At 41.8% G+C, this 26,589-nt stretch overlaps 1 protein-coding gene across 1 annotated transcript; it reads right to left on the bottom strand.

Moving 5' to 3' along the window:
• Nucleotides 1-17: 17 nt before the first annotated feature.
• LOC118784997 (partitioning defective 6 homolog gamma-like) lies at nt 18-26,107 on the bottom strand. The gene is made up of 3 exons (XM_036539519.1): nt 25,878-26,107; nt 19,049-19,271; nt 18-1,327 (listed from the first exon to the last, which is right to left on the bottom strand). Exons 1-3 carry the CDS (start codon nt 25,947-25,949, stop codon nt 351-353), a joined length of 1,272 nt encoding a protein of 423 aa, XP_036395412.1. The 5' UTR covers nt 25,950-26,107; the 3' UTR covers nt 18-350.
• Between the last annotated feature and the right edge of the window lie 482 nt (nt 26,108-26,589).

Genomic DNA, 26,589 nt, shown 5'->3' with positions numbered 1-26,589 from the left:
TCATAAATATGCCCTGATTCTTCCCCATAGCATTTGGGAAATTATCTTACACATTAGACAGCACATGATAACAATGCAGATTTTGATTCAAAAAGTGGCCAATCCCTGGTTTACTCCAATTCTCATTAAGCACCACGCTTATAAAATTTCACATACTTAACCAAGCCAATAAATTCATAGAATGTAAAACATACTAACATATACAAGTCCTGCACTATATGTTTGTTTGAAAATGATTGTTATGAGGGGAGTTTTTTTAGGAAAGAGGTGATTTTTTTGCCCCAGGTTCCCATACCAGTCTGTGGACGCTTGTCAGGGTGTTGGGGGTGTGGGGGAGGGAGGGTGGCGCGCTATAGAGTAATGACAGTGCCATCCTCCTCCACCCCTCCGCTGGGCAGCGCCAGGCTGTGCCGCAGGTCTGTCCGCAGGGTGTGGAGGATCTGGTTCAGGCTGCAGTCGCTCTCTCTGAGGGCGGGGCTGCTCTTGTGGTGAGGCTGGAGGACCGGAGGGTCTCTGTGTTTCTTAAGGCTGCCCTTGCCCGCCCCATTGAGGCTGGGCTGGGAGTGGAAGGAGGCGGCAGAGGCGGAGACGGTGATGGCGGAGGCGGGCCGTCGGAGGGGGTTGGGCTGGAGCGAGTGAGGCATGGCGGTGGCCTGATTCTGTCCGCGGGAGACGGAGGAGGCGCTGGAGCGGCGAGAGGGCCGCTTGAGGCTCCTCTCAATCACGATGTCGGACTCCTCGTCACTCTCCAGCTCGTCCACGGCAAGGCCGGGGGGCGCCACGCCCAGGAAGGGATGCCCGCCTGATCCGCAGCTGTCCGAGGACCGGCCCGAGCCGCCCGACGCATAACGCACAACGTTGTTCCGCTGGTTCACCGGCTTGACCGTAATGATCAGGTTGTGGCTGTTGGCGATCATCATGTCAGTCACCTGGTCCAGGGACTTCCCCGTCACCTCGATGCCGTTGACCTCCAGCACCTCGTCGTTGATGGCCAGCAGGCCCGTGCTCTCCGCCAGGCCCCCCGGCACCATGCGTGAGATGAAGATGCCGGGCACCTTCTCCAGGCCGTACGGCGTGATCCGCACACTGGTGCCGTCCCGGATGTAGAAGCCCAGGGGCTTGTCGGAGCCGTGGCGGAAGAGGCGCACCCGGCGGTGGGACTCGGGCAGGATGTCCACGTCGATAATGGAGGACACCGGCCGGAAGTCCTGCGGCACGCCGATGCGGAGCTGTGGCCGCTTGCGGGCCGCGTCATTGCGCAGCGGCACGGCGGCTTTTTTCCGCCGCGCCAGGGTGTTGGCGCCGAAGTCGCTGTAGTCCACCTCCTCTGCAAGACAGGACGAGAACATAAAGTACTTCATCAGTGAAATGCTTTCATGCCAAAATATGTTGACAACTTTTGCATGGTGATTACTGTATGATAGGGGTTGTGTTATCTACAGTACGTAATGTGATACATGTGTAAAACAATTAACATTTAACTTCCAACATTATGCCATTTTCTAATTCAATTTCAATTCAAATTCAATTCAACATTTATATGTTTTGATTAGGCACATTAAAATCGTAATGCATCCAGTTAAGTGACTTCCAAACAGAGTCTTTGAATTAGAAAAAAATGTGATAACAAGCATGCTGTTAAATCAACTTGTATCTATGGTTGTGTCTTTCTGTTTTAGTCTGTGGTTCATCTACTTTTGTCACAACAAACTGACTACAGCGGAATCAGAATGGAACATCCAGGCCAATGCCATGAAGGATTTTGAAGCAGTAACTCTTTCTGTTCCCAAACAACACAAACCCCTGTGTGATGGCTGAATGTACAATGCTGTGACAATGAACAAAACCAGCCAAGACAGCTGGATAAAACTGACCTCAGATCAGCTATCGACACCAAAGCAACAAAGGACACAACAACAGACAAGGCTCTCGCCCCAAACCATACACAATCAGCAAAAGACTTAAAAGGCTTCCTGAAAGCCCACTATGCTATATTGTTCCATTATAGTTTATTATCATTTAACACCTGGCCACAGATTCCTCTTTAAGTGTACTGTGCATTGATCCTACGACTTTTTTTTTTTATATCAAGCTCTCTGTTATCATGCCAAAAAGTCTGGGAAGTCTGAATGCGATGACACAATAGTCACATTTCTGCTGACCCACCTTAGCTGTAGGTCAGCTACACCTGAGGCACAACCGAGGCGTTTACACAGTAAACTGGCTCAACCCCAAGTGAAACAGAACATTTACCCCAAGCATGGGTGCATCAAAGGAAAGCAGACATGTGTATCTTGTAACATAAACAAGCCATTAACTCTTTAACAGTGTTACTCCTGGCTTAACAGTGTTTACTCCCGGTATCATGGTCTCATTCACATATCAATGATACTGTAGCTCACAGCAGAAAAATTTTTCAATATAAATTTCATTTCTACTGTCATATGAAAAAGTGCATAACCAGCCTCATTTTTGCTGTGGTGCCTCAAAAACAGTTTTAAAAGACTGTTATCCAAATGGATACGCCCAGGCCTGCTATTTAATGTCACATACAACTGTGCCCATAAAAATCATAGTCCAATGCAGACTGTCAAATGCCTATTCTGGATGTTTAAAACAGACATTCATTGTTAGAACACTTTCCATAATATCTGAAACAGACCCTTGCAGCGTCTGAATTGGATCACAGTTCTATTCTTAGTCAGAGTGATCATTCTGCATGACTTCTGACACCCTTTTATTGTGGAATGGAATTTATGCCTCAAGTACAACTCCTTGGTGAGAAAGACATTTGACATTTCATTTCAACCACAAATTTAGACATCAGCTTCAAATTACAGGACTCTTAGGCAACGCAACTCACCTGGAATTAGATATCATGAAACAAATGTCTTGGATTGACAATGACTTCTGGCTTTTGGCATTTTTCTCCACATCTGACAGATGTCAAACACTGCTATGTGTAAAATACAATGTTGTCATAGGAAGTAAATTTGTGTGAAAGTGTTTAGGTTGGCTGTACAAAGGATTTAAAAAACAGCCTTCTAATGGCCATTAACTGGGTGATTTTTCTGTTTATTTATTTAAAGCAGGCAGATGTCTAAGGACTATGTGTGTGTGCAATTTGGAGGGAGAATGGGTAAGACAAAAGCTGAGTATATTAGAAACAGCAACCCTTCTGATGTTTTTATGCAAGACAGTGCCAGTGCTGTACCGAGAATGGTCAACCACCTAAAAAACACCCAGCAAACAGCACTGTTGCTGGAAACAGATGATGGTGATGAAACAGGCTGAAGGAGGCTGTGCAGAGTAACAGGCTACAGTCAAGGAACAGCTGAGTACAAGAGTTGTGCCGAAAGAGGCATATCAGAACGCACAACTTGAGATATGGTACGGCAGCCAACCTAACCAAGGTCCACTCCTGTCAGCCGAAAACAAGAAACTGCTCGAAGGGGGCTAAGGAACACAAACACCGGACAGTGGAGGATTGGAAAAACACTGCCTGGTCTGACGAATCCTGGTTCCTGCTGTTTTACACTGATGAGAGAACCAGGATGTGGCAAAACCGAATGAGTCCGTGGATCTATCCTCCCGGGTGTTTTCATGGCACACATTGCATCCCGTGATACAGGTAGGTTAATGTTTGAGCACAGCAGGATATCTGAGCATTGTGGCCGATCACACACATTCCCTCATGGCAGCAGTGTATACTTCTGGAAATGGCCTTTTAAGCAGCATAGTGGTCCATGTCACAAGGGTAGGAGTGCCCAGGAATAGTTCCCGGGAACATGACAGTGAATTAAGCTCACTGTAGTGGCCTCCCCAGTCACCAGATCTCAGTCCAACATCTGTGGGATGAGATGGAACAAGCTAGTTGGAGTAGAGATCCACCACTGGCCAATTTGAAAAAAAAAACAAAAAAAACAATGGGAAGCATTGGAGTCAACATCAGGCCAGTATCCCTCTTGCAGAGTCCAACTAATTCAGGCTGTTCTGAGGGCAAAAGGGGGACCAACTCCCTATTAGGTAACCTAATAAAATGGCTCAGTGTATATACCAGTATACTACTACCTGCTATATGTTGCTATGATGTTATTTAAATAATTTACAACACTAGTACGATGATAATGCATTATAAAATGATTTACATTTACATTTTACATTTATTCATTTGGCAGACGCTTTTATCCAAAGCGACTTACATAGGTTACAGTTCTTTACAATGTTATCCATTTATACAGCTGGATATTTACTGAGGCAACTGTGGGTTAAGTACCTATATTTATATAACACTACTTAACTAGTATAATATTTAAACTATTGATTATTAAGCTGCTATTTTGACACTACTGAGGACAGACCAAGGTGCCTTTGAGCCTTAGAGCTTGTTAAGTCCTGTATTATGTTAAACTCCTCATCTGATTACTGACCACACCTGAACTTCTGATTGAAGCCAGATTTACAGCCCACTATCACAAACACTGACAGAGTAATTGCAGCTGTTCCTTACCAAACATGCTCAAGCTGGAACCAGGCTGACTACCTTAACTCAGGACCCAGGTGTGTTCACGTTACCTGTTAAACTGTGCTTACCAATACATGCAGTTTGGTGCTCTACTGTGGTGCTTTACTCAGCTCTTCAGTAGTTGAGCTGCTGAACACACACATGGGCACGCACGCACACACACACACACACACACACACAAATATGAAGAAAACAAACTCTTCCCTCAGAAAAATGTGCAAACATGTTGTTGCAGAGTCAGCCTCTGTAGTGCCTTCAAGGGTGACAGCAGAACTACCAGCTAGGTGGTGATTGATGACTTTAAGACAAAGCAATGGCAGGCATCTCATTTTGGATGACTGATCTGGCAGTAAGCCAGAGAAGAACCTCTCTCCCCAAAAAACACCTCATCTAAAAAAAGCAATAAAAACAAAATAATGGTCAGTATTCTCACAGCCACTAACACCAGGAGAGTGAATTTAGCCCTGTACTCGCTCCATTCTAAGTGGAAGGGAATATGGGGGCAGAGGCTGTCCCAGTCCGCAGCTGCACAGATGTCTCAGATTCGATGCACTAGACACTGCCCGCCTACTGACCCTGCCATTATTACTGCTACCCACCATATGCACATCTGGGACACCTTAGAGATGTGCATAGCTGGTTGCGATTTTTTTTAGAGGATTGAAATTGCCTCTCCCTTTTCTGTTATAGTTCCCACGGCGGCTCAAGTCCTAAGTTGAGTAGTGGCTGTGGTGGTAGATGGGGGATGTGCAGCCTCGGTTTCATACTCAGTTTCAGGCCTAAGACACATTATAGAAGTCAGCAGTCTTTTGAAACAATTTTAATAGTGTTAAACAGTCTCAGAATCTGTGAGGTCAAGTTGAATTTTTTGTATGAATGGATATGATTCTCATTCAATCTCCCACTACTCCTGCACAACCAGGTGGGCTGGCTTAATTTCAACAACATGTGTTAATATTTAAATGTCAGCTAACCATAGCACATTCCAGATGCATGTCTGTGGCTTGCTGACGTTGGATCACACTAACAGGAGCTCAGTTTGTGTCACATTTATTGCAGTTTAATATACTTAGTAAAGCTAGTAGCACTAGCCTGTAGAAAAACTTCAAAGCAGAGTGCAGAGACAGAAACAGCTTGTGTGTACTTACCCAGAGTACTAGGGGGACTGAAATGTAAATAATTCAAGGCAGCTGAAAATGACATGGTGTGTTTGAGACCCAACTTTAAATGAACACTACGCATCAGGAAACCGGTTCAGTGCTGGAATGGCAGATCTGGAAAATCTGTTCCACAGCTGTATCAAAAAATTTCAAACCAAGAAATCTTGACTACAAACAGAGGAAAAAGATGTCATGTCACACTCACTCATCAAACCCAAAAGCGGATCCTGTTATTTGCCTATTTCTAGCTCACCAGATCTGAGTGGTACAGTGGGTGGAGCCACACCCCATGCCACCCAGCAGCCCCCCTCCACAAGCTGTCTGTGAGTGGCTCTGGCGCCACACCCACTCCCTCTCTTACACACCTGAAATTAGTCACAAACAGGGCATGGGCAGGAACAACCTGCTTCCATGGGAGTGTAGGCAGTCCCCCATGATCCACCTGAACTCCCCCAAAATGCTGCAGGGAATATGATGGTTTATAATACAGATATATCATCACATCCACTGACAGGAAAAAGAGCTTCTACAAACAGAAATAATTAACTACGGTGAGAATTTCTACTAAGACATTACAATGCTTAATTACTCAGTAATGCCTGAGTGTATGCATTTCCAATCTTGCTAATGTCATGGGTCATACAAACAAATGGTATTGTTGCTTAACTTCAAAACTACAAAAGGTCCCATGTCTGATGCAGCTTTCAAAAGCAGAGAACCGTTAAAATAGGGAACTAAAAACAACCCATTAAGAAATACAGCTTCCAATTTTCCCACACATCCACCATTACCTCTTTGAGAACAACTGCAATCATTCCAACTTCAACTCCAACTTCCAACATCCCGACTTGTGAATTTTTAGTTGAAATCCCTGGTGGGTCACTCTTATAATTTAGTTTTTCAAGACACTTTACTTAATTTTACCTGCAGTAAAAACTACAGCTGCTTCATCTACTATCCTCCTGATACCTACTCCCAGCTCATATGGTTCATGAAAGGGTAATTATCACCACTCCTAGGATGTGACACATCACAAGTTGTTAGGTGTTACACCTGGGTATGATTTCAGCATGCACGCACTGAATTTCTACATGAACAACAGCAAACTTGTGACAAACTCTAAACGTCAATTTAAAGAGCTAAATCAATGCTATAATGTTATTGCTTACAATGGTCTTTATTTCAGATTGTACACAGAAGGAGGAAAACATTTTACATGAATTGTTCTTAATACTACAATCAGCTGTGTGACTGATTTCAAACAGCCACTAGTCCACAGACCTTTTCAGGCAAGAAAGTCATTTGTCACAGTTGGGAGTCACACAAATGGATTATTTATGAAGCAAACAACTTCCTGCACCATAATCTTATTAAAAATAAATAAATAAAATAAAAATGAAAGTAAAAGTGTTTTGATTGGACTACTAGCTCAATTTGCAAGTGATACCATAGCAATCCACAGGGGGGCGCTTTGTCATCTCTTCCTCAGCTCAGTTAGAAACTTGTCTTGAATGTGATGGAGAAACAGTCTCTCCACTTGTCCTGACAAGCCCCAATGACTGTTCACACCCCAACCACTCACTGCCTCTTTCTCAACACCTGCAATAGGCCTTTTCCTGCTGCAGTGCTTTGGTGTGACACTTTCCAGCTCACCACCCCAGCTCTATTTATCCTGCTGGCACGCTACGGATCACGGGAGATGCTCATGATTAATCTGTCCTGGCATTGGTTCTGTCCACAGCACAAAGACGAGGAGAATGTATGAAACAGTATTTCTCACAGTTTTTAGCTAACCTGAGCACCTTGACCATAGTATACCAGTCACCGGGGTGTGTAACAGGGCTATACTCTATGTCATTTCATGAGGAAGAGAATGTTAGCACACTCTTTGCCAAACGACCGAACACTGCAGGGTTACAGGGGTGCAATACAAGGCCAAATAACTATGTTCAGGTTCTCAGGAACTGAACAGGCACCCTGAACAACCCACTCACAAGGCACTAGATGCTGTAGCCCATAGAAAATGAACCACATACTAACAGGGAAAGAATTCCCTGAAGCAGAATGCACACAAGACTGCCAGAGATTATGGCTCAGAGCAGGGTGGATGTGATTCAGTATGTCAACTGCCACAGACATGAGATGAGCTGACTCAGACAGGTAGTGTCCAATACAGAGGCAAGACAGTGCCTGCTTGACAACTTGTGTGGTGTTCGGTACAGCTCATACACCCACAGCAGACACCATAGCGGAAAACATCCTATGAGATCATTACACTCCCAGCGGAAGGTGTGATCACTGAAGGTTGGACAGAAAGGCTGTCCCACTCATATGTCATCTGTGGGACAGCCTGCTTTTTCAATGAGGCTTACCCAGAAGCACACTCTCATGACAGATGAAGAGTTGATACATTATCCCACACGTTTTGGGTTGGACCATTTAGGACATGTTCAAGGCACAGCCCGTGCCTATGTAACCTCCACTGACATGAAGGGAGGAGGACGAAATGCAAGCCGTAAATTCAGAATGCACGGAGGCTTCAACCGTATCCATCCTCACGCTCGCGTCACCACCTGAACCATCTGGCCTGAACCTGCAACACTTCACACAGACAGACAACTCATGGAACTTGACAACTCGCTTGCCTTATATAATCACAAAAGATATCTGATCATCATAGACAACCATTAGGGTAAGCCTTTTGGAGGTGCTCAAATGGGGCAGGCAAAGACTGACTCCAAGACATAGCGCTTAGCCAAGCAGTGTTCTTTGGAGGTCTACTCCATTGTGGGGCAACTGACTTAAATAACTGACAGGAACCCATTGAAAGTGGTCAGAAAACTGTTTCAGAAAACTCAGAACCACAGGCATGGGACAACACAGGGAATCCATCTGCCATATACAGTACCTTGTTGTGAAGGCACACACTCAATACAAGTAAGGTCTCCTTACAGAGGGGCTCTAGCATTTGTCTCCACTGCAGTGCCTATTGACCCTGGCAACAGCTGGGTGGCTGAGCATAGAGGTGTTTTTTTTTTTACTCAGGTGGGTGATACAGAATTTCCTCTCCTGCAGTTAGCCCCACCTGGGAGGCTACATTATCAGTGCTGCCCAAAGTGCCTTGAAGTCTGTGCACCATGGCATGTTTAGTGATCTCACGGCCAATAGGATGTTCTCTGTTTTCCACAATGCTGCTGTGATGACCCTGAATAAGGTAATGCATAGAGGGGCGTAAGAGGCCAGCAATGTCAGGGGGCCAGGAGCAGAATAAGCAGAATTGACTGGCACCTTCTCAAAGTGAAGCATAAAGAGGGCCTATTCTTGGCAGCAAGGCTGCTTATCCATTGTCATTCTCTGTCTCAAGTACTGCCCTCAGGAATGCAAGGTAAAAATGAGCCAGCACATCATAAGTTAATGTGCAGAGGGCCTACATCCTCTTGTTGATTTGATATAGGGTACTGCGGTCATGTTGTTTGCCCTGTTGAACATATGCTAACCTTGCAGAAATGTTAAGAAGTAATGGAAAGCAATATTTTGGGGCTTTAGCTCCAAAGCACTGATGTGGTCTTTAACCTAAGATATCTTTTAATTTGATTTGCTCCATTCTGATAAGGCTTGGCTAAAAAGCCAATTATTGCAGAGAAGCCGCCTATGACTATACAATGACTGCATATGAACAATGCATTACAGTCACAAGTATTATATCAAAATGACTCACCTTGGTCACTGTTGATTACTAACCAGTTGTGAACTGTCTGAACTCTATCACTAAGTAAATTAGTAGATGTTAAGCAAAAATAAAGATCATTTGTAGCAAAACAGCTGTCTATGGTATTAAATTAGCAAGCTACTGTTGTTGTTTTGTTAAAGTTAGCAATGTAATTTATGCCACTCTGTTGACTCTGCTCTGACAGTGTTTCTGGAGTTATATTTGTTAAGTAGCTACTTGTTAGCTTTTTCATTATACTATCATATAACCTGTTAACAAACATTGTTTCTGACTTTGTGTACATGATCTTTTAAATAATTGATTGCTGTTGTGTCAAGTAATAAAAGATGAAAGTGATAACTACTGCTAACAGCACTAACATGATACAAATATTGAGTTGTGTTTTTTGTCCAAAAAAGGGTTAAAATCCTTTTCTTCCTCTCCTCTGCCTTGAAGTAAAACATTGCTGATCAGTGCTGATTGGCAGATGGCCCGCTTGTTTGTGGAGAGATCCTGTCTTTTTCCACTTGGGCTGCTCAGATCTTTTCCCCTGGGGTAGGAGTAATTCCACTGTTGTGATGTGTACATGTATGTTCAATGTATTCCTTTTCGGAAGTGGGTGAACTATACAGAATTATCTTGGGATAAAGGGATTATCCATTTTAAAGGGAACATTTATTTATAAAGAACATGAATCACTATGAAGAATAAACCACTAAGCCCAAACTGATGCTGAGAGATATAATTAGTTTGAAATCATAACTCTCTCACACACAGACAGACACAGGGACACACATACACTTAACAGTGTGTCCAAAATACCTGTGTGTCTATGGGGAAATGCAATGTCAGCCTTATTCATTTAAAAAATCACGTCAACCAATTATTCTCTTCAAACTAGGTCATCTTCAGAATTCTGTTCCAGGCCTGCTTCAGGCCACATGCCTCAGTGGGTTTATGGCTCATTGTTCCATATATTTGTTATTCTGAACGGAAACACCCAGAGTAGTTTGGCCATGCTTTATTCTGAACAATATTTTAAAATGCAGGCCAGTACATTTACACTTACTGCCGTATGCATTTTCTTTTTCTGTTTAGTTGTTGATGACTCCCTCCTGTCCTTCTCAGCCAATGACTACAGGTTTTCAGACCCAGCACAAAAAAAGCCCTGGAATGTTTACACATGTTCACAGAGGAAATGACAGTCTTGCCAAATCACTGTATTCACTTTCTGATCCTTCTTACAACAGTTCTTGCACTCTCCACTGCTCCCTCTGTCACATTACATTACAGACTCTGAAAGTGGTTACTGGTTTATAGTGCCAGGTCACTGGCCATCAGGATTTTAGCCATGGCCAACATTTAACACTGAAAACTGGATAAATATAAATTCTGTACAGCACAGACAAATGTTAGCTCTACACAGCAGTAATGACTATCAACAAAAAAGCACATGGTGGTTCTTTTGAGGGTTCAACCCACTCCCCCTTCTTACGAAACATTATCATGTGCTGCATATTATTTTTCTGAACCCCAGGGAAGCATGTGGTTGAACATACATGGCATGCAATGAGTGGGTTTCTTTAATAATGTAGGTTTCTGTACACTTAACACATACAGCCATGCACTTCCTCAGAGAGAAAGCCTAGGTGTGCTTTAATGACAGCAGGTACACTGCACCCTTGACAGGGCCTGTGCCCACAATGACTTTTACTGATTGTTTACTGTCAACCCAGTGGACTTCGAGGCAAAGAGGATTTAGGACAGAGCAGAAACTGCACGTACTTGCCATGCAAACAAGTGCACAAAAATAAATCCATGGAGCAATTACATGAAAACAAACAAATCCTTAACAGCAGCTAAATTGCTTCCTATTCCGGCAGTGCTGTGCACACTCTCAGGGGACATGCAATGTACAAACAATTTCACTGAAGCACACCCTGATAAATCCCTTCCAAAGCACATGCGTTAGCAAATAACCCTAAAAAAGATTCCCAAAATCCGTTATGACTTTAGTGCGTGTTTCATTCTTCTGCTGTTCAAGGATGGCAATTGCATAGCAGATTTTGTTTGGAGCTGCCTCCGAAGGAGAAACGTGAGGAGACACCACCCTTCACTCTATCAGGAGGTCTGCTGCTACTCCCTTGACCTTCCTTATGAACAAAATGTGGCCCAGCAGTAACGCTGGGTGCTGGGTCCTTTGGGGACACACTACTTACAATGGGACAGACCATCACTCACAAATGCATGACAAAGCGGTCAAAGAAAGAGAAAAAAGCTTCGGCCACACACTTCCATGTGCTTGTCCCTTTACAGACATTATACTGCAGGCATTAATAAACAAATTAATTAAATGAATGAATGAAAACGTCTTTAGAGCTCAGGCAGGGTAGGGCGGTGGGCATTTTTGCTGCAAAAATATCATTAAATAACAGAAAAAATACATAGAAAGGAAAAGAAATAAATAGCAACACTAAGCAATGGGCAATGCATATATGCAAGTCAGGCTGATAGATCATTTCCAAAGGCAGTCACACTTGGTATTAAGGATTTATTGGTTCTCTTATTTTAACACCATGACTTGAAAATGGCATCCAGAGAGGAGTGCCAACTGATGGGTGAGTGTCCATGCATGTAGAATTATGTTTATGGGACAGAACGAAGGTTTAAGGTTCTCACATACTCTGACTAATAAAAACTTCTACCCCATATATAGGAAGAAGATAGAGGCTACAGCTTGGGGGAGAGGTTATCAGTAAATAGAGAGAGGATGTTGGCAAAAAGGCTAAAACACATACTTTCACAGAGCCCATGATGTGGTTCCCAGCCACACCCCTCCTACTTACAAGGTTTTCTGATTCCAACTGGGTGAAAAAAAATGTATATGTATATATTTGAACAAAAAGATAAATAAGGATTTTTCTAGGGGTGTTTAGCGACAAGGCTTGAAACGCCTACTCAAAAAATATTTGTGAGGATCCTTTTTGTAGGGCCATTCAACATAAGTCAACATAAATGTTGATACAGGCAGTGATGTTCAGAGCGTGCCATGTTTTCAGTTCCCACCATTATATTCCAACATACCCTCAGGCTGCCAGCAGTCATGCTACTTAAGGGAAAAGATCAAACTGACGAAACCTGGGTCATCAGATCTTAAAACTGCACAACCATATACCTGACACAGACATAAACATCATTCTTAACTGAGAGAATTTATATCTTCTGTAGCATAGAGGCATTTTCCTAAAAGTATAGCCTATTTTATTTTACAGTGGCAAGCCAATAAAACAGTATGATTTAGGGTCTACAGTATCAGTGAACAAGAGTGTCATAATTCACATGGAGTTCCACATAACAGCAAGTCTGCAGTGGTAGGGGGAGATGGCCTCTTTTTCCCTCCATGTACTTTTGTGAATTGGCCACCCAGGAGAATTTTTGTGTCTTTGATTGCACAAATCTACCATGTGGCCTACAAAGCTTCCCTGTAAAATTCCTGACATGTATTTCTCTCTGCACCTCATAAACCAGGGAATGAATATCCTGGAGTCCACCGTGTAGATTTAACAGAAAAAACTATCATTTTTTTACTGAAGGACATTCAGGACATTCCTTCTCATGCAGTGGGTTCACTTGTTGTTCCTCTGAGTCAACTCCATACATCCTTATTATTTTAAAGGACCATAGTCAAAAATAGGTCCTTTCAGCTAAGAATTCCAAAATATAATAATGCAAACATTCAAAATCCAACCATACATCCCTCTCTGCCTTATTACAGTGGTAAAATGAGAAGTTTGCCAGTCACCAGGTTTGACTAAAATATTGAGAAGTAAAAGAGAAAAATGGCATACAGGTTTTTAATTCAGTTAAGCATAAAGGGCCATGGTGGTTGCTTTAAATGTTCCCTTCAGTGAACTTCGGTGAACTTTGATTCTCAATCGCCCAATTTCTTTTCATTGGAGAGGGATTAATACCATGCCAGTACATGCATTCTTCTGTCCTAAGAGCCTGAAACAAAGGCAGAGATACTGAGTGGATTGCTGTTAACATTGTGCGTGTAGAACAGAATCTGCCATTGGCAAACCATGTCTGGTCACGCCTGGACACGACTGCAGAAAGCTGCAATGGAAGGGAGAGCATACAGCGTTCATTCAGACCAACATCTCCTCCTAAGCAGCCGACACCCAAGCAGTTTTGCCAACTTGGCGGGTTTTGGTGGGGTTTAGTTCGTTTTTGGACACTCTCAGTGTCCTTTTTTCCCAAAAGCACTTCTCAACAACTGTTTGAGGATTTTGCACGGTTAATGAATTAAAATGGCTTGGATATTCCCCCCTGCACCACATCTGTACCATTGATTATGGTCTGTGTTGCTTGGAAAACAAACATTGCTGCATGCTGTGCATAACACTGCTCCTCTGGGGGTGGGCACTGCTGCTGCTATATAGAAGACTGACAGGTGCACAACACAAATCATGGCACATACACAATGACATCATAATGGATAATATTATGATGCATGTGCAGGGACATCACAAGATACACATCACAATGTAAATCTGCCATTTCACTGCTACACTTTGTAGCCCCTCTGTGAGATCCTATGAAAAAAATCTGGCAACACTGCACATGAGGAACTGATGCTGAAAAAGCACTTTGCTGCAGGAACAATTCTCTGGGCAGGAAATGGCGGCATTTTGAGGTTCGGGCCTCTGCCATCCCCACTATTCACATCTGCCAAGCCACACCACATTGGACCTGCTCCAGAACCCAACGCACAACCACAGGCTATAAACAGCCAGAGCCTCAAACCCTCTGCTTCGTGCAGCTTGCTCTACTTTTGAATGTTTAAACTCACAGAAACAGTACACAATATAGGAGAACCTCATCCTCAGGAAAAAAAAACGTTATACTTCTACACATACGCTTCACGTGTTCAAGGGCCTGAGATTTCTGCAGAAGTTCTTCAGAAAACCTTTTTGGTGAATAGAACCTGCTACAGGATTCATTTGTTCCTTTCTGACCCTCTCAGCATGGCCTTCGCAGACTGCACTGACTCCACCCAGCACACAGCTGTTCTGGAACGCAGCCAGGTTGCAAACTTCAACTGCAGTGCTTAGTACTCGCAGTGTCTTTTCAGCCTGTGCCTTAGTACCTCAACGACAGATGCAGAGAACTCTTGGAGACAGGATGGCAGCCCTTGCCACTAAATTCATGGGGCCAAATGCGACAGCCCCAGCTTAAGGGAGAAAAATCAGTGCAGATCAGAAATCCAGCATAGCCCACTGAGCTTTCTCATGACATGGCTCCCAAAACAGAGCTCACCTGCAACACTTTGTTGATGATAGCCATGATTTTCCCAATGTGTGTTGAGAGTGCTACTAGTGTACTTGAATAATGTATCTAGAGCAATATTCAGCCCATGGGCTGACTGAGTACTGGATGGACTCCTACCCCAGTAGGGTAGAAATCAGTAAGCTATGCAACAAAAAACAAAGCAACCAGAACTGCTGCAGATCTGTAAGGAAGTCTTGTGGTGGTGGCGGGTTAGGGATTCAGTGAAAAACACTAATGACCATAATGTGATGTGACATATTATTTGAAACACAGTGAAAACGGCCCGTTGGCTTTGGAGACCATGTTAGGATTGATTTAAGTTTTTTACTGTGATGCAGTCTGGCTTCCAGTCTGAGTGCTTTTATACCCCTGTGGTACTTGACCTAAAATGCAGACTTTGCTTGCTGCTCTTCTCACTCAACACTATGAAAAACATCCTGAAGAAATTACTTGACACTTCTGAAGAAAATCATGGTCAGTGTAAAAGTGAAGTCATATTACACCTACATGGACATTCCGAGGAAAGACAGGTCTTGAATCTGGTACAGAATTAGGAAACATCATGCTCGAATGGATTGTTCCTAGTAGGTATTCATTTCCTTCCATATTTATCTTTCATTCATTTTGCTTTTCTTCTACATGTACTGTCAAAGTTTTAATTTTATTTACTCACTGTTAAAATATCACCACACAGTGTGGCCTCAAAAAGATCAGCCTATTTCAGGTAAGTAGATACCAGCATAAAATTTACATTAGTTTATGTTGGATGGGGATTAATGTGTGGATAATGGTAGGTAAAACACAACCAACACATAAAACAAAAAGTCTTCTCTTCCCTATTTGCACGGCTAGGGAGATTTTGGGAGAATAACATCTTTCTAAAAGGGGATTCAAACAAAACCGTTATTTAACAAACACAATGAACAAATTTCAACCCCTATAAACAGAGCACAGTTACATGGTCAGGGTAACAGAGGTCACGGCCTCTGGAGCAGAGAAAGCAGACAATCACTTTCCAAGGACGGATTTCAAAGCGTAACAAATACTGAGCTGTGCCATGTAAACATCCTGCCTGTTATCCGACATGTCTGTCATTAAATCATTCCAGAAGCAGCAGCTGCAGACACTGCAAAACCCGACCTAGTCTAGGTCCACTCCAAGCTCTTACTTTCCTAGAGTGTCTTGACAGCCCGCAAGCATACGACGATGATGATGATCCTGGTTGGTCTGGGAAAAAAACCTGCCAAATTCAGGTGGTGCTCCATGATATTTTTCAATCATGCTGACCCATGTAAGATCAGCCCGTGTTACTGTTGTGGGGTACCTACATTGCTGCATCTGGCAACAAACATTTGGTGGAAGGGAGAAAGGAAAGGAGAAAGGAGCATGCCACTTTTGATGACACTGGCCAGCAATGGTCTCTTGAAATTGCTCTGGTATTCTTTTTGAAGTTTGTGCTTGGATATTTGTATCCTTATGGTGCAAACTGAATAGGTCATTTCTGCAACCTTTCACAAATGAGCTATTGTGTTCATACCATAAGGATACAAATACTTGAGTACAAATTGCAAGGACAATGCCAGAGTAATTTCAATTCTTAATAACAGCATACATGTTAAATTTGTTTCTAATGGACTCGTGGACTAATGCTAATGATATTATTGTGTCAACTAACTGTCCAAGATTGCAGGTGACAAATGTTTGCAATAACTTCATCATGCTGGTACCCACTAAATAGAGACAACATTGTTGGTAATGTATGGAGACAGATCTCCTTAAAAGCTAAGGTTTGCTGGATTGTCACTCCAATTGGTGGTGGTTTAATCTGGCAACCCTGCTCATGGGTTTTGAAGCAGCACCCCTTTTCAAAGCTTTTTATTCTGGAGAAACATCTTCTTTTCTCAAACACAGGTTGCACCTCAGGGCCACAGCAGTTACTTCTGCTGGTAATTGTTCCAAACTATTGGACACAATGGAATTCTCATGGTTACTCCATGTTTAGGTTGTAATTTGTGATCAGCAAATGGATCAGATCATATTATAATATGGGAATACTCCTTTTTTATGACTTTTTTCCCTTTTGTGCAACCTTGTTTGGAATAGACAGATGTACATTAGGCTTGTCTCTCCACCACAACTTCTCCACACAGCCAGTCCTCACACATAGCCAAGGGCTATTTTTCATACTAAAAGTCACACAGTGCACTTCAGCGAAGTGGGTGCCAACTGGAATATAGATGCTCCTCCACTGATGTCATCCAAGCAACTTTATATGTGCCTGACGAATCGTAGGTTTGAGTGGTGAGAACCCTGAGGGAATGAGGGAACCCTGACTCACCTCCCTACCTATCTCTAGAGGAACAGAGATAATTTGTTCCACCGCTGTGGGGTCCCAGTTATTGTACATGTACTGTCTGATGTACATGGCTGACTTTGAACCTGAGCCGTAGGCCTCAGTCAGCAGCATCTTGCTGACTGAGAAACTTGTGAGCCCTACCGTGGGAATATTTTAATCTATCCAAATTTTATGCATCTGGGCCATATTGTTAGCTTTGTGATTGGTTTCTTAAGTTTCGTAAGACAACAGTTGCTTTAAACCATTTAGCATCCTATCACACTGTTTATTGTGTTCATTGCAAACTTATTTTAACTGCTACTGCAGGCAGTAAAAACCCTGCAAACCCTTGTGTAGGTAAAGACACCTTTGAATAGGAGTTCAAAGTGTATGCTCCCAATCACAGCAGGAACTGGCTCGACTCTTTCTGTTTCTACGGCGGCCTTGGCCCCCCAGATCTCCCCCAGTTGTCAGTGTTTATTTAACTTCATTTTTCGGAATCAGACTTCTCTGCCCAGTTGTTTAACATTTAGTCTGGATTTGGCTGTGGAACTGACTTGGAAAAGAACAATATTATTCCCTCATCGCAACTGAAAAAGAAAAACTATTTGCCCTCTCTGAAAACAGGATGTGTAACAGACTGATCAAACCTGTACAGTGCTCCAGTCTGGCACTGGCAGATGTACTTGTGGAGAACCAGCAGAACAGTATACACACATATACACACACAAACTTTTCCACATTGCATTAAAAAGGCAATGCAGAAATATGTGAAAATCTGTAAAAAAAAAAATAATAATGGCATGTTTTTCTCCTAGTGCATTTATCTAAATAAGGGCAACCAGAGTCTAAGTGAATACTTATTGGAGGTTATAAATTGTGAAGCTTCAGCAAGCACATTTTCAGCACTTAAAAATTCAAGCAAAGGACATCACAAATGGCTTTTCCCCACATTCATGCAACCCTCAGCAGTTCGCTCTGCTAACCTCAGAGAGTTCAGCAGTGGACCAGTTCAGTTTTGGCAGCAAGTGAAATACTTCTTGGTGTCAGTGGTGAGACAGAGGCCTGGTTTCCACAAACCCCATTAGTGGTATACACGCTGTTATAATGCAACCCAATATGGCAGTATGGCATTTCAGCTGACTCAGTCCAACAGACTGCTCAAGTGCTGCTGACCCTAGAACATCTTTAGAGTTGAGTTAGATGTAAAGTCAATGGTCAGTCCTAGTCGCTGTTGAGATTGTCAATCTAATTCCAGACTAAAAACCACTAGTCTTTCAAACATGAAGGTATCCCTCAGGCCTACTCTCTAAAACTTCAGTTGTTCCACTAGGAAAAATGGACATGCTTCAGAGTACAGTTTGGTTATCAATTTTACACACTGTCCAAATGGTTTAAAGTTTTTAACCCAGAAGATACACCAATATCCTGCAATATCCCTTCTCGTTGATGCTGGTTATCTGTACAGAGCGAATACAGTCATGACCCAAAAGTGTCATTCCAGGTTCTTTTGCTTTTAGACTGATTTATCTGAACAGCATAAGCACTTCTCCAACCCAGTGTGTGTTCATATATTTTCCTGTGTCAAACTGGTTTGGTAACCACCAGAAAACATCAGGATGAGGCCTGGCTCAAGGCCAGAACACGTGAAGAGGTATGCTATCCGTGTTGCCACTTGGACTGGGTGTCATAGGTCACTGTTTGAATCCCTTCTTTACCAGAACACCACCAGGTTTGCCTTGCCTAAAAGCTGTGTGTCAGACCTGGCAAATACCAGTGACAACCATGTTCCAAGCTGAGCTAAGCCATGTGCATAGGCAGAACAATGAAAGACAACATGTGCTTTTGCAGATTCACCCATTCAATCAGCATATAATGCAAGACAAGTTAAGCACATGATTGTCATCAGATGTATATAAAGCTGGGCAAAGAAGGCCTGATGCACAGCCAATAAGGAGGGCTACCCTGTGGTCTGACTGCACCCTTACCTTGTCTCTGTATGAAGACTCGCAGAAGGGGGTGGGCACTGGACACAGCCTTGCAGAAGTTGTCATCATTATTGATCGGAAGCAGGTCACCATGGATGTCTGCATAGCCAATCATCACCTCCGTGTTGGCCAGCCGGTGCACAGTCAGGACAAGAGTGTAGAACTCCTCAAATTTCCCGGGTTTGGAACGGTCCACTGAAAACCTCCGAAACTCTGCGCCATACTGAAAAGAAAGAGTTAAAGAGTTAAAAAACTGAAGAAATAAAAGATTCATTTACTTATTCATTTATCTGCATAGCAGATACATTTGTCCAGGATGACCTGCATGATTATAAATTAAGCATTTATGCTGGTGGACAGATACTGTAGACATTCAGGTTAACTACACTGCTTAAGGGAACAATGCACTACCAGAGATTTAAACCTTACAACTCCAAGTCCAATTTATTGCCTATACTGCTGTAAGGCAGATGATAGACTTAAAGCTTTGTGGGCTAGGGTAGGCGGTAAGGATCAATATACAATATACAAAAAATATCAAAACAAAAAGATGAAACACTGGAAAATACCAGGTGCTGCTAAGTGTTAAAATAGTAAAATACAGCAAAAGATTTAATAAACAGTGGGTGTCTGAATGATCACAATATGACAACTGATTATCCTATCATTAAGCTTTATTTGCAGAAAATTATTAACATCAAGCTGCCCTAACAACGTACCTGGAAGTTGAGTCTGTGGCACCGATGTGCACCAAACATCATAACAGAGACAGAAAGAAACACTGAAACAACCAAAGACTGACAGAGCACTATACAAACATAACAGATAAGTAAATTAAACTAAAAACTTATCAAGACCTTAACATGTATGTGGATTGTTTTTTAAAAAACAATTAACTGGTAAGGGAGGGAACATGGAGTAGTTGTGTTTGTGTGTAAAAACTGGGCTTCAGGTGTGCACCCCCAAAATCAGGGCACTAAACAGAGACACAGGAATGGTTATGAAACCTGAACACAAAACATAAAACACAAAACGGACGTGTGCATTCAATGAGTGTCATCAAGGCCAGCGACAGAGCCCTCTGTCACACCCTTGTATTTACGATTTAACCATCAAGCTTGACCTTGAATTTAGTGCCATGCTGACCAACCCAAACAAAAAGATTATGACTGCTGCAACACAGCATTCTCAATGAAAAATGCTTGTTGGGTAAGGTTCAGTGTTTAAGTGTGACAATAAGCACACTACATCTAAGGTGTCAGCTGAAACAAAACCCTCTCCAGATGGCTGGCCAACCCAATAGTGTATTACAATGACAAAACACAAATTTTAGATGAGAGAATGAAAAAGACAGTATTACATATATGCTGTGCACAGCTGGTAATGAGTTGACTTGCATATACAGTTCAAGTAAATAGCAATGCATATTGCCCTAAACCATGTTCTTCACGTTGTTTTGGCTTCTGGGAAGATTCCTCTGTATTATCACCACAACAAAAGTGTAACAGAGTGGAACAGCTAACTCGTGCAAGATCAAGATTTCAGTGCAGGCATACATTTTCATTATTGGTAAACAATAGCTTCAGGAATAAATTTAAAGTGCAAGGCAAAACAGATGTTCACTGACCAATCCTGCTAGGTTTTATAGTTTGGGTTATTTAAATGAGGAAAGATGTTCCTGACCAGGGAAGAATGAGACAATAGAACAAAGCAGGCAACGGAGCCTGTTCCCACTTCTCTGACCACAAGTGGCAGCCGCAAGTGAAAATAATTAGGATATGGCAATCATGCTGCAGATCTTTTGATCCAAGTCAAATATAGCCAGGCGGCATTCCCTTGTTCTGAGTTTTCGAGATTATGATTGCCATGCACACACGTATCGAGACACATTATATGGAGACACATGTTTCGAGAAATGATTAGGCAGAGACACACACACAGACGCATGTATACAGAAACATGCAGACAAACACACACATAAACAAACGTGTGTCCACAGCCACACACATACAGATGCACAGACACAGGTCCACCTAAGGATTATAGCCTTATGTACAGCCTCGGTGCTGTATTGTTACATACTCTGTAAAAATGCTGTTTCATAGCATGTGGATGTGGATTGCAAATAGATGTATAGATTTATACCAGTAATTCCAAGAACTGAAAACAGGTTCCCAGGTGTGATATGTGACACAAACAAAGACACATGCCAATACACACAGGCACTGACAGAGTCACAAACCCTTTTACCAGAACAGTAACATCCAAACCACTTGCACCCCTATATAAAATGGACCTGATACTGAATGTCAAAAACTGTTCATGTAATCAGTGACCAAGCCAACAAAATACTGATGAACTCAACCGACCCCATTTGATGTGCATCCTAAAGCCAAAAAAAAAACGCAGATGTCAGTAATGCTTTGATGGAAGATTTGTCACTACCTGGTTGAGTCATTCTCTTCCAAATGCACATGGGTCTGAGGATACGGTTGGTTCCACAGAGGTGTATTTCCTTTGTTTCCTCAGAGAAAATTGGTGCATGCTGACTTTGCATTGGGTTTTTGGTGAAACATCTGTGCCTGGCTGTAGCTGACAGGACTACAATGGTACTGCCGTACAGATGCATATTATGTCTTGCAACGACAGAGAAACGTAACTAAACAGCATTACTGCCAGTGACCAGTCAGCTGGTAGAGATTGGAGAGTGAAGCTTCAGGAACCCCAAAAAGAGGTGGAGTGGTCACGACTCACCAGTGACTCTCAGATTTTAACCAATTATTATGTTTTGCTATTGAAAGTGAAGTCTTTTGATTTGATCATATGCGTCAGTGATTAACACACAGTAGTGACACTCATGATGAGGTTCCTGTAACCTCACTCTGACTAACTCATACCTACAAGTGACCAATAAAAAAGTCTCCTCTCTAAGGACTATCTGAATTTATAAGTAACATACTTGTCTCATGACCTTTTGAGCACATGCATGTTAAAAAGTGCACTCCATTTTTTTAAAAGAAACCAATGAACTCAATCAGTGCTGACTGGTTTTCATGCTTGATGTTTTCTGTCCACATGAACCCACATTCCCTGACAAAAGCCTCAAAACTGAACTGTTAATTATTTGTCAATAAAGTGATATTTTCCCAGTGGCAGTGTGGATAAATTAGTTTAAGTTATGGGATTAATGACACTTCTTCAATATACCTGCATATAATCTTATCTGGTGTGAAAATGTCTTTTTTTGCTTTAATGTTTTACATATATTTAATGGTAAAGTGAATGTTTCCCTTGTTGACAGGTCAAAAACTACACATTACAGAAATTTTCTGTTGGAATTATGCTGAGTCTTCCATGTAAGGGTAACTACATACAGTAGGTTTGTTTGAACTTAAAAGGAATATCTGAAATATGCATAAATGTCTCATGTAAACAGAATATACACCATGAATCCACTGACAAACTGCACTTTTATTGAATAATGCTGTGATGCTTCCTTTGCCTGTATCAATAGAAAAAATGCATGGCTTTTGCCCAGTCATGCACTTCCATCTGTCTTATTCATATACTCATTTAATTCAATATCTTGCAGAGGCATCAATATTCCTTTTGTCCTCTCAGCTACCAATAACTGGATCTTCCAGTCCGACTCTTTTCAAACAAGTGTGAACAAGACTGTGTCAGCGTTGTTTCCACGTCTTCATCTGTGAAAATTTAAATCACCTACCAATGACAGCTGGCGTGTGTGTTATGCGCACATATGTGTTTCTAAGACAAAGTGGCTTGCAAGTTGAGGCAAGCGATACCCAGAGATGGGACAGCAAACCAGTTATGTATTATGTTTGCCATTTGGACATTTTTGGGTTAGAGATGCATTTAATACTGACATGTATATTAGCTAAGCTTTTCAAATACTGGGTATTTGGGGACAGCAGATTAAAACAACAGATAGATAGATAGGTAGATAGATCCAGAACGTACATAGATGGATACATAGATCCAAAACTTTTGTCCTTAGGATTAATGATAGCCCAAACTATGTTGTGTAGCCTTAAATTTCTTGCTAATGGATACTACAGTGGAAGGTTTTAGATTTAGCTTTTTAAATTCTTTCATAGCCATCTCACAGTCACTTGAGATCAATAACCACTTATTTGCATCTTTGGAGAGCTCTCCGAACTTAAAATGTATAATGCATGCTACTAATAATTTTTTCTGTGCAGACATGTAGATGAATTTCCTTTTGTAGATGTGTGTTTGCTGGATCTTATACAGGCTTGAATGAATGTTTTCTGGATTAAAACATACTATTTGAGAACAATATGACTTTTTTGTTTTTAAAGCAGGAAATATCCAGTACATGAGTTTTTGTTATATCATGCTTTTGTTACTATTTAATCAGGTTAGGAGGAATTGTGACATGTGTGTGACTACACCATGCTAGAAGGAATGTCGGTTTCCTTGTTACAGTAATTCTATACACTGTACTTGCTTTATTTCCACTTAGTGCATTGAAGCTGCATCATAATTTGCTCTGTTACTTCTATGGTACTTCTGTCCCATTTTTAAATATTCATATCTTCATGAAATATTGGTTGCTTTCCCAGCTGAGGATGTTTGTGATTGCGCAGATGCCCAAAAAGCCATTGAAACAACACCAAAAAAAAATACAGCTGCCCCATGTCAGATTGATTCCACAGCAGTCCAATAGTCCAACGTGTCCTCCAAAAATCCCTTCCTATCACACAGAGCTCCCTTTCTCAACACAGAGTGAATGTGAACGTCAGTCCCATTACGATGTAGAACAAGCTGGACACTATGTCCACTGCAAAAACAGAACCATGGGCCCATTACACATGCACATTTTCAATGGGTGCCTTCCACTACACACTATTTAAAGAACATACCTTATATAGTAAAACCAGACATCTTAATTTCACTGTAATACATATGCATGGACTGCATATACAGTATGTCCTCTGCTTGTGGCCCACCTGTCCCTTATGTAATGAGATATAAGAAATGTGTATGCAAAACAGAGGCCCTAAACCCTGAGCTAGCTACATGAACTTAAAGACAGCCAAAACCCTTCCTTGACAGTACCACAACCATGACATTAACAGCTACATCCCAAACAGAGAATGCAAAATTATATACTGTATCACTAGATTTACAGTGAGTGCAAAGGCCAACATGATCACCACACCCACTTCACAATTTATTGCCAATCAATTATTTAGTACAGTGTCCCTCATAATGATGTTGTCCAAGATACAACCCACAGAAGTGACTGACAGAAATTAAAGGTACATTATTGACATTTAGCAGACACTCTTATCCAAAGCAACTTAATTTTTTTATTACATGTTACCTGTTTATACAGCTGGATAAAAATTGAATGATCTCTATCGCCTAACAATATAAAGTTGTAGCTGACCATTATTACAAAGTGTAGATATGACAGAATGATGAACTAAAACATGACTTCAGTTATCTGACAAGAGAGTAACAGTAACAGTAATAAAATTAGTTACACAGCATTACTAAACAGAAACAAATGCTAAAACTTTCTAGAACAACTAGACTGAAAGGAACAGCTCCAGACAGCGAGGCATATTGATATACTGATATACTGACATGGGGCAGCAGTGTGGTGTAGTGGTAAGGAGCAGGGCTGGTAACCAAAAGGTTGCTGGTTTGATTCCCTACTGGGGTACTGCTGTTGTACCCTTGGGCAAGGTACCCAACCCATAAATGCCTCAGTAAATATCCAGCTGTATAAAAGGATAAAATTGTAACCTATGTTAGTCACTCTGGACAAGAGTGGCAAAATGGCAATAATGTAATGATATAAGAGTAACAATCAAAAACCAGTCAGATGTGATTCATAAATGGTTTCCGTAAGCTACAATAAACTTCTGGCACTAAATTCACTGCATGATTTCAGGTCTATTTATAGTTGTAATCCGAAAGGATATCTGACAGGAAGCATCCCTTTTAAGTTATAAGACTTTGATCACTTGTTTCGTAAAATCAACCCATCTTGACTCTTAGTTGCACGTACCGTTTATTGTAAAATATGAGCGGTTGTCAACTAGATATTGTGATTAGCTCAAATATGAAATCGCGCGTCTACAATGGTGCAGCTTTTAGATAACCTAGCAATAGTGTTTTGTTCTTAGAGTGGTATGGAAACATTCTGTTGAGTGGTCCCCAATAAGCCAGTGTGAATTATCAGAGGTGTTCTGATAATTAAAGCTGAGTTACTTATACAGCAGCTAGTGTCAGAGTTCAAAAGCTCGGGAGGAGTAATGCAGAATCACTATAAAAAGTTCGAGCAATGAATGAATCAAACTATCCACTCAAAAGAAAACCATGGCAGTTTTTGGAAATGCTCTCAACACTGCTAGCGGACTTAATAGATCTAAACTGCATCTTCCTTTATAAAATCACGGGTTACTGTACATAAAAGTCTTTTTGCATAAACCTAGAAGACGGACGTTAATGATAGTCACTGCAAGTTTACACCCGTTTCACAGTCCGTTGAATTATCTCTCGACTTATGACCGGCTACAATATTCTTAGAGTGTGTAAAACTCGTTAAGTTGGTAGAGGTGAATTTAAAGCACTCTGTGTGATATAAGAGGAAGACAGGGAGGAAAGTTTCGAGTTGAGTAACTAGCCGTGTTCTTACTGTTTTCAGACCACATTGTAAAGCATCCTCTGGAAGAAGTATTTAGTTAGCTAGAGTAGTTTACTATCGATACTAGGTTGCAACTTTGCCCACTAGAAAATAACCCATGCCGTTCATAGCGGATAACATCCTTACCTTGCTTTTAACTTCCACGGCTGTGCAATTCAGGTACCCCAAGGGCTGCGATTTATTAAAACTCCGATTCATTTTCTTTGAAAAGTTCCCGATCGCCCTCTCTCCTAAAAGACGAGGGGCTTTGAACTGTCAGGTCAATTATTTTGTCCTGCGCAGCGTGTAAATCTTAGTTTCTATGGAGATGTGCTCCAGCCCGCTACACGTACAGCACAGCTCGTTTCGGCTCGTAGTCGTATAACCCGTCGCGTGTGAGTGGGGGAGTACAAATGATTTTTACAATGACATCACCGTAACTGCCCCGTCCAAAACGCTCCCCCCCAAAGTCCTCCGCCGCACCAGAGGACGCATTCTCCCAAACTTCTTACTCACTGAACGGAAGTGCATTGATTTGTTTAGCCACGATCCCTTACGCTGTAGCCTACTTATTTCTTCATTTAGATATTCCTCCAAAGGTGGAGAAAGTCAAGACAAAATCTTGCTGGCGATAGACATTTTTTTTTCAAAGATTTATCATTATCTTAATCACTTAATTATTTCTTTCACAATAAATATCCTGTGGAAATAATACTGTTTTCATAACTGGTGAGTTCAACAGATTCTTGATTAACTTGCTGATAGTACTTTTATGTCACAAAAGTGGAAATAAATACCAATAAATACACTAATGACATAATCTGTAGCAAACAGGAACTGGGCAGCAAAGGTGAAAGTC

The sequence above is a fragment of the Megalops cyprinoides genome, chromosome 10 (assembly GCF_013368585.1).
Source record: "Megalops cyprinoides isolate fMegCyp1 chromosome 10, fMegCyp1.pri, whole genome shotgun sequence".
Taxonomy (NCBI): Eukaryota; Metazoa; Chordata; class Actinopteri; order Elopiformes; family Megalopidae; genus Megalops; species Megalops cyprinoides.
The sequence above is the reverse complement of the archived record's forward strand: the minus strand, read 5'-3'. Positions and strand labels throughout refer to the sequence as shown.

Excerpts from the sequence above, each read along its gene's own strand:
- LOC118784997 (XM_036539519.1), bottom strand. The coding sequence starts at position 25,949 with ATGAATCGGAGTTTTAATAAATCGCAGCCCTTGGGGTACCTGAATTGC. Across the intron at positions 19,272-25,877 it reads CCGTGGAAGTTAAAAGCAAG|TATGGCGCAGAGTTTCGGAG; the intron begins GTAAGGATGTTA and ends CTTTCTTTTCAG. Across the intron at positions 1,328-19,048 it reads AGTCTTCATACAGAGACAAG|AGGAGGTGGACTACAGCGAC; the intron begins GTAAGGGTGCAG and ends CCTGTCTTGCAG.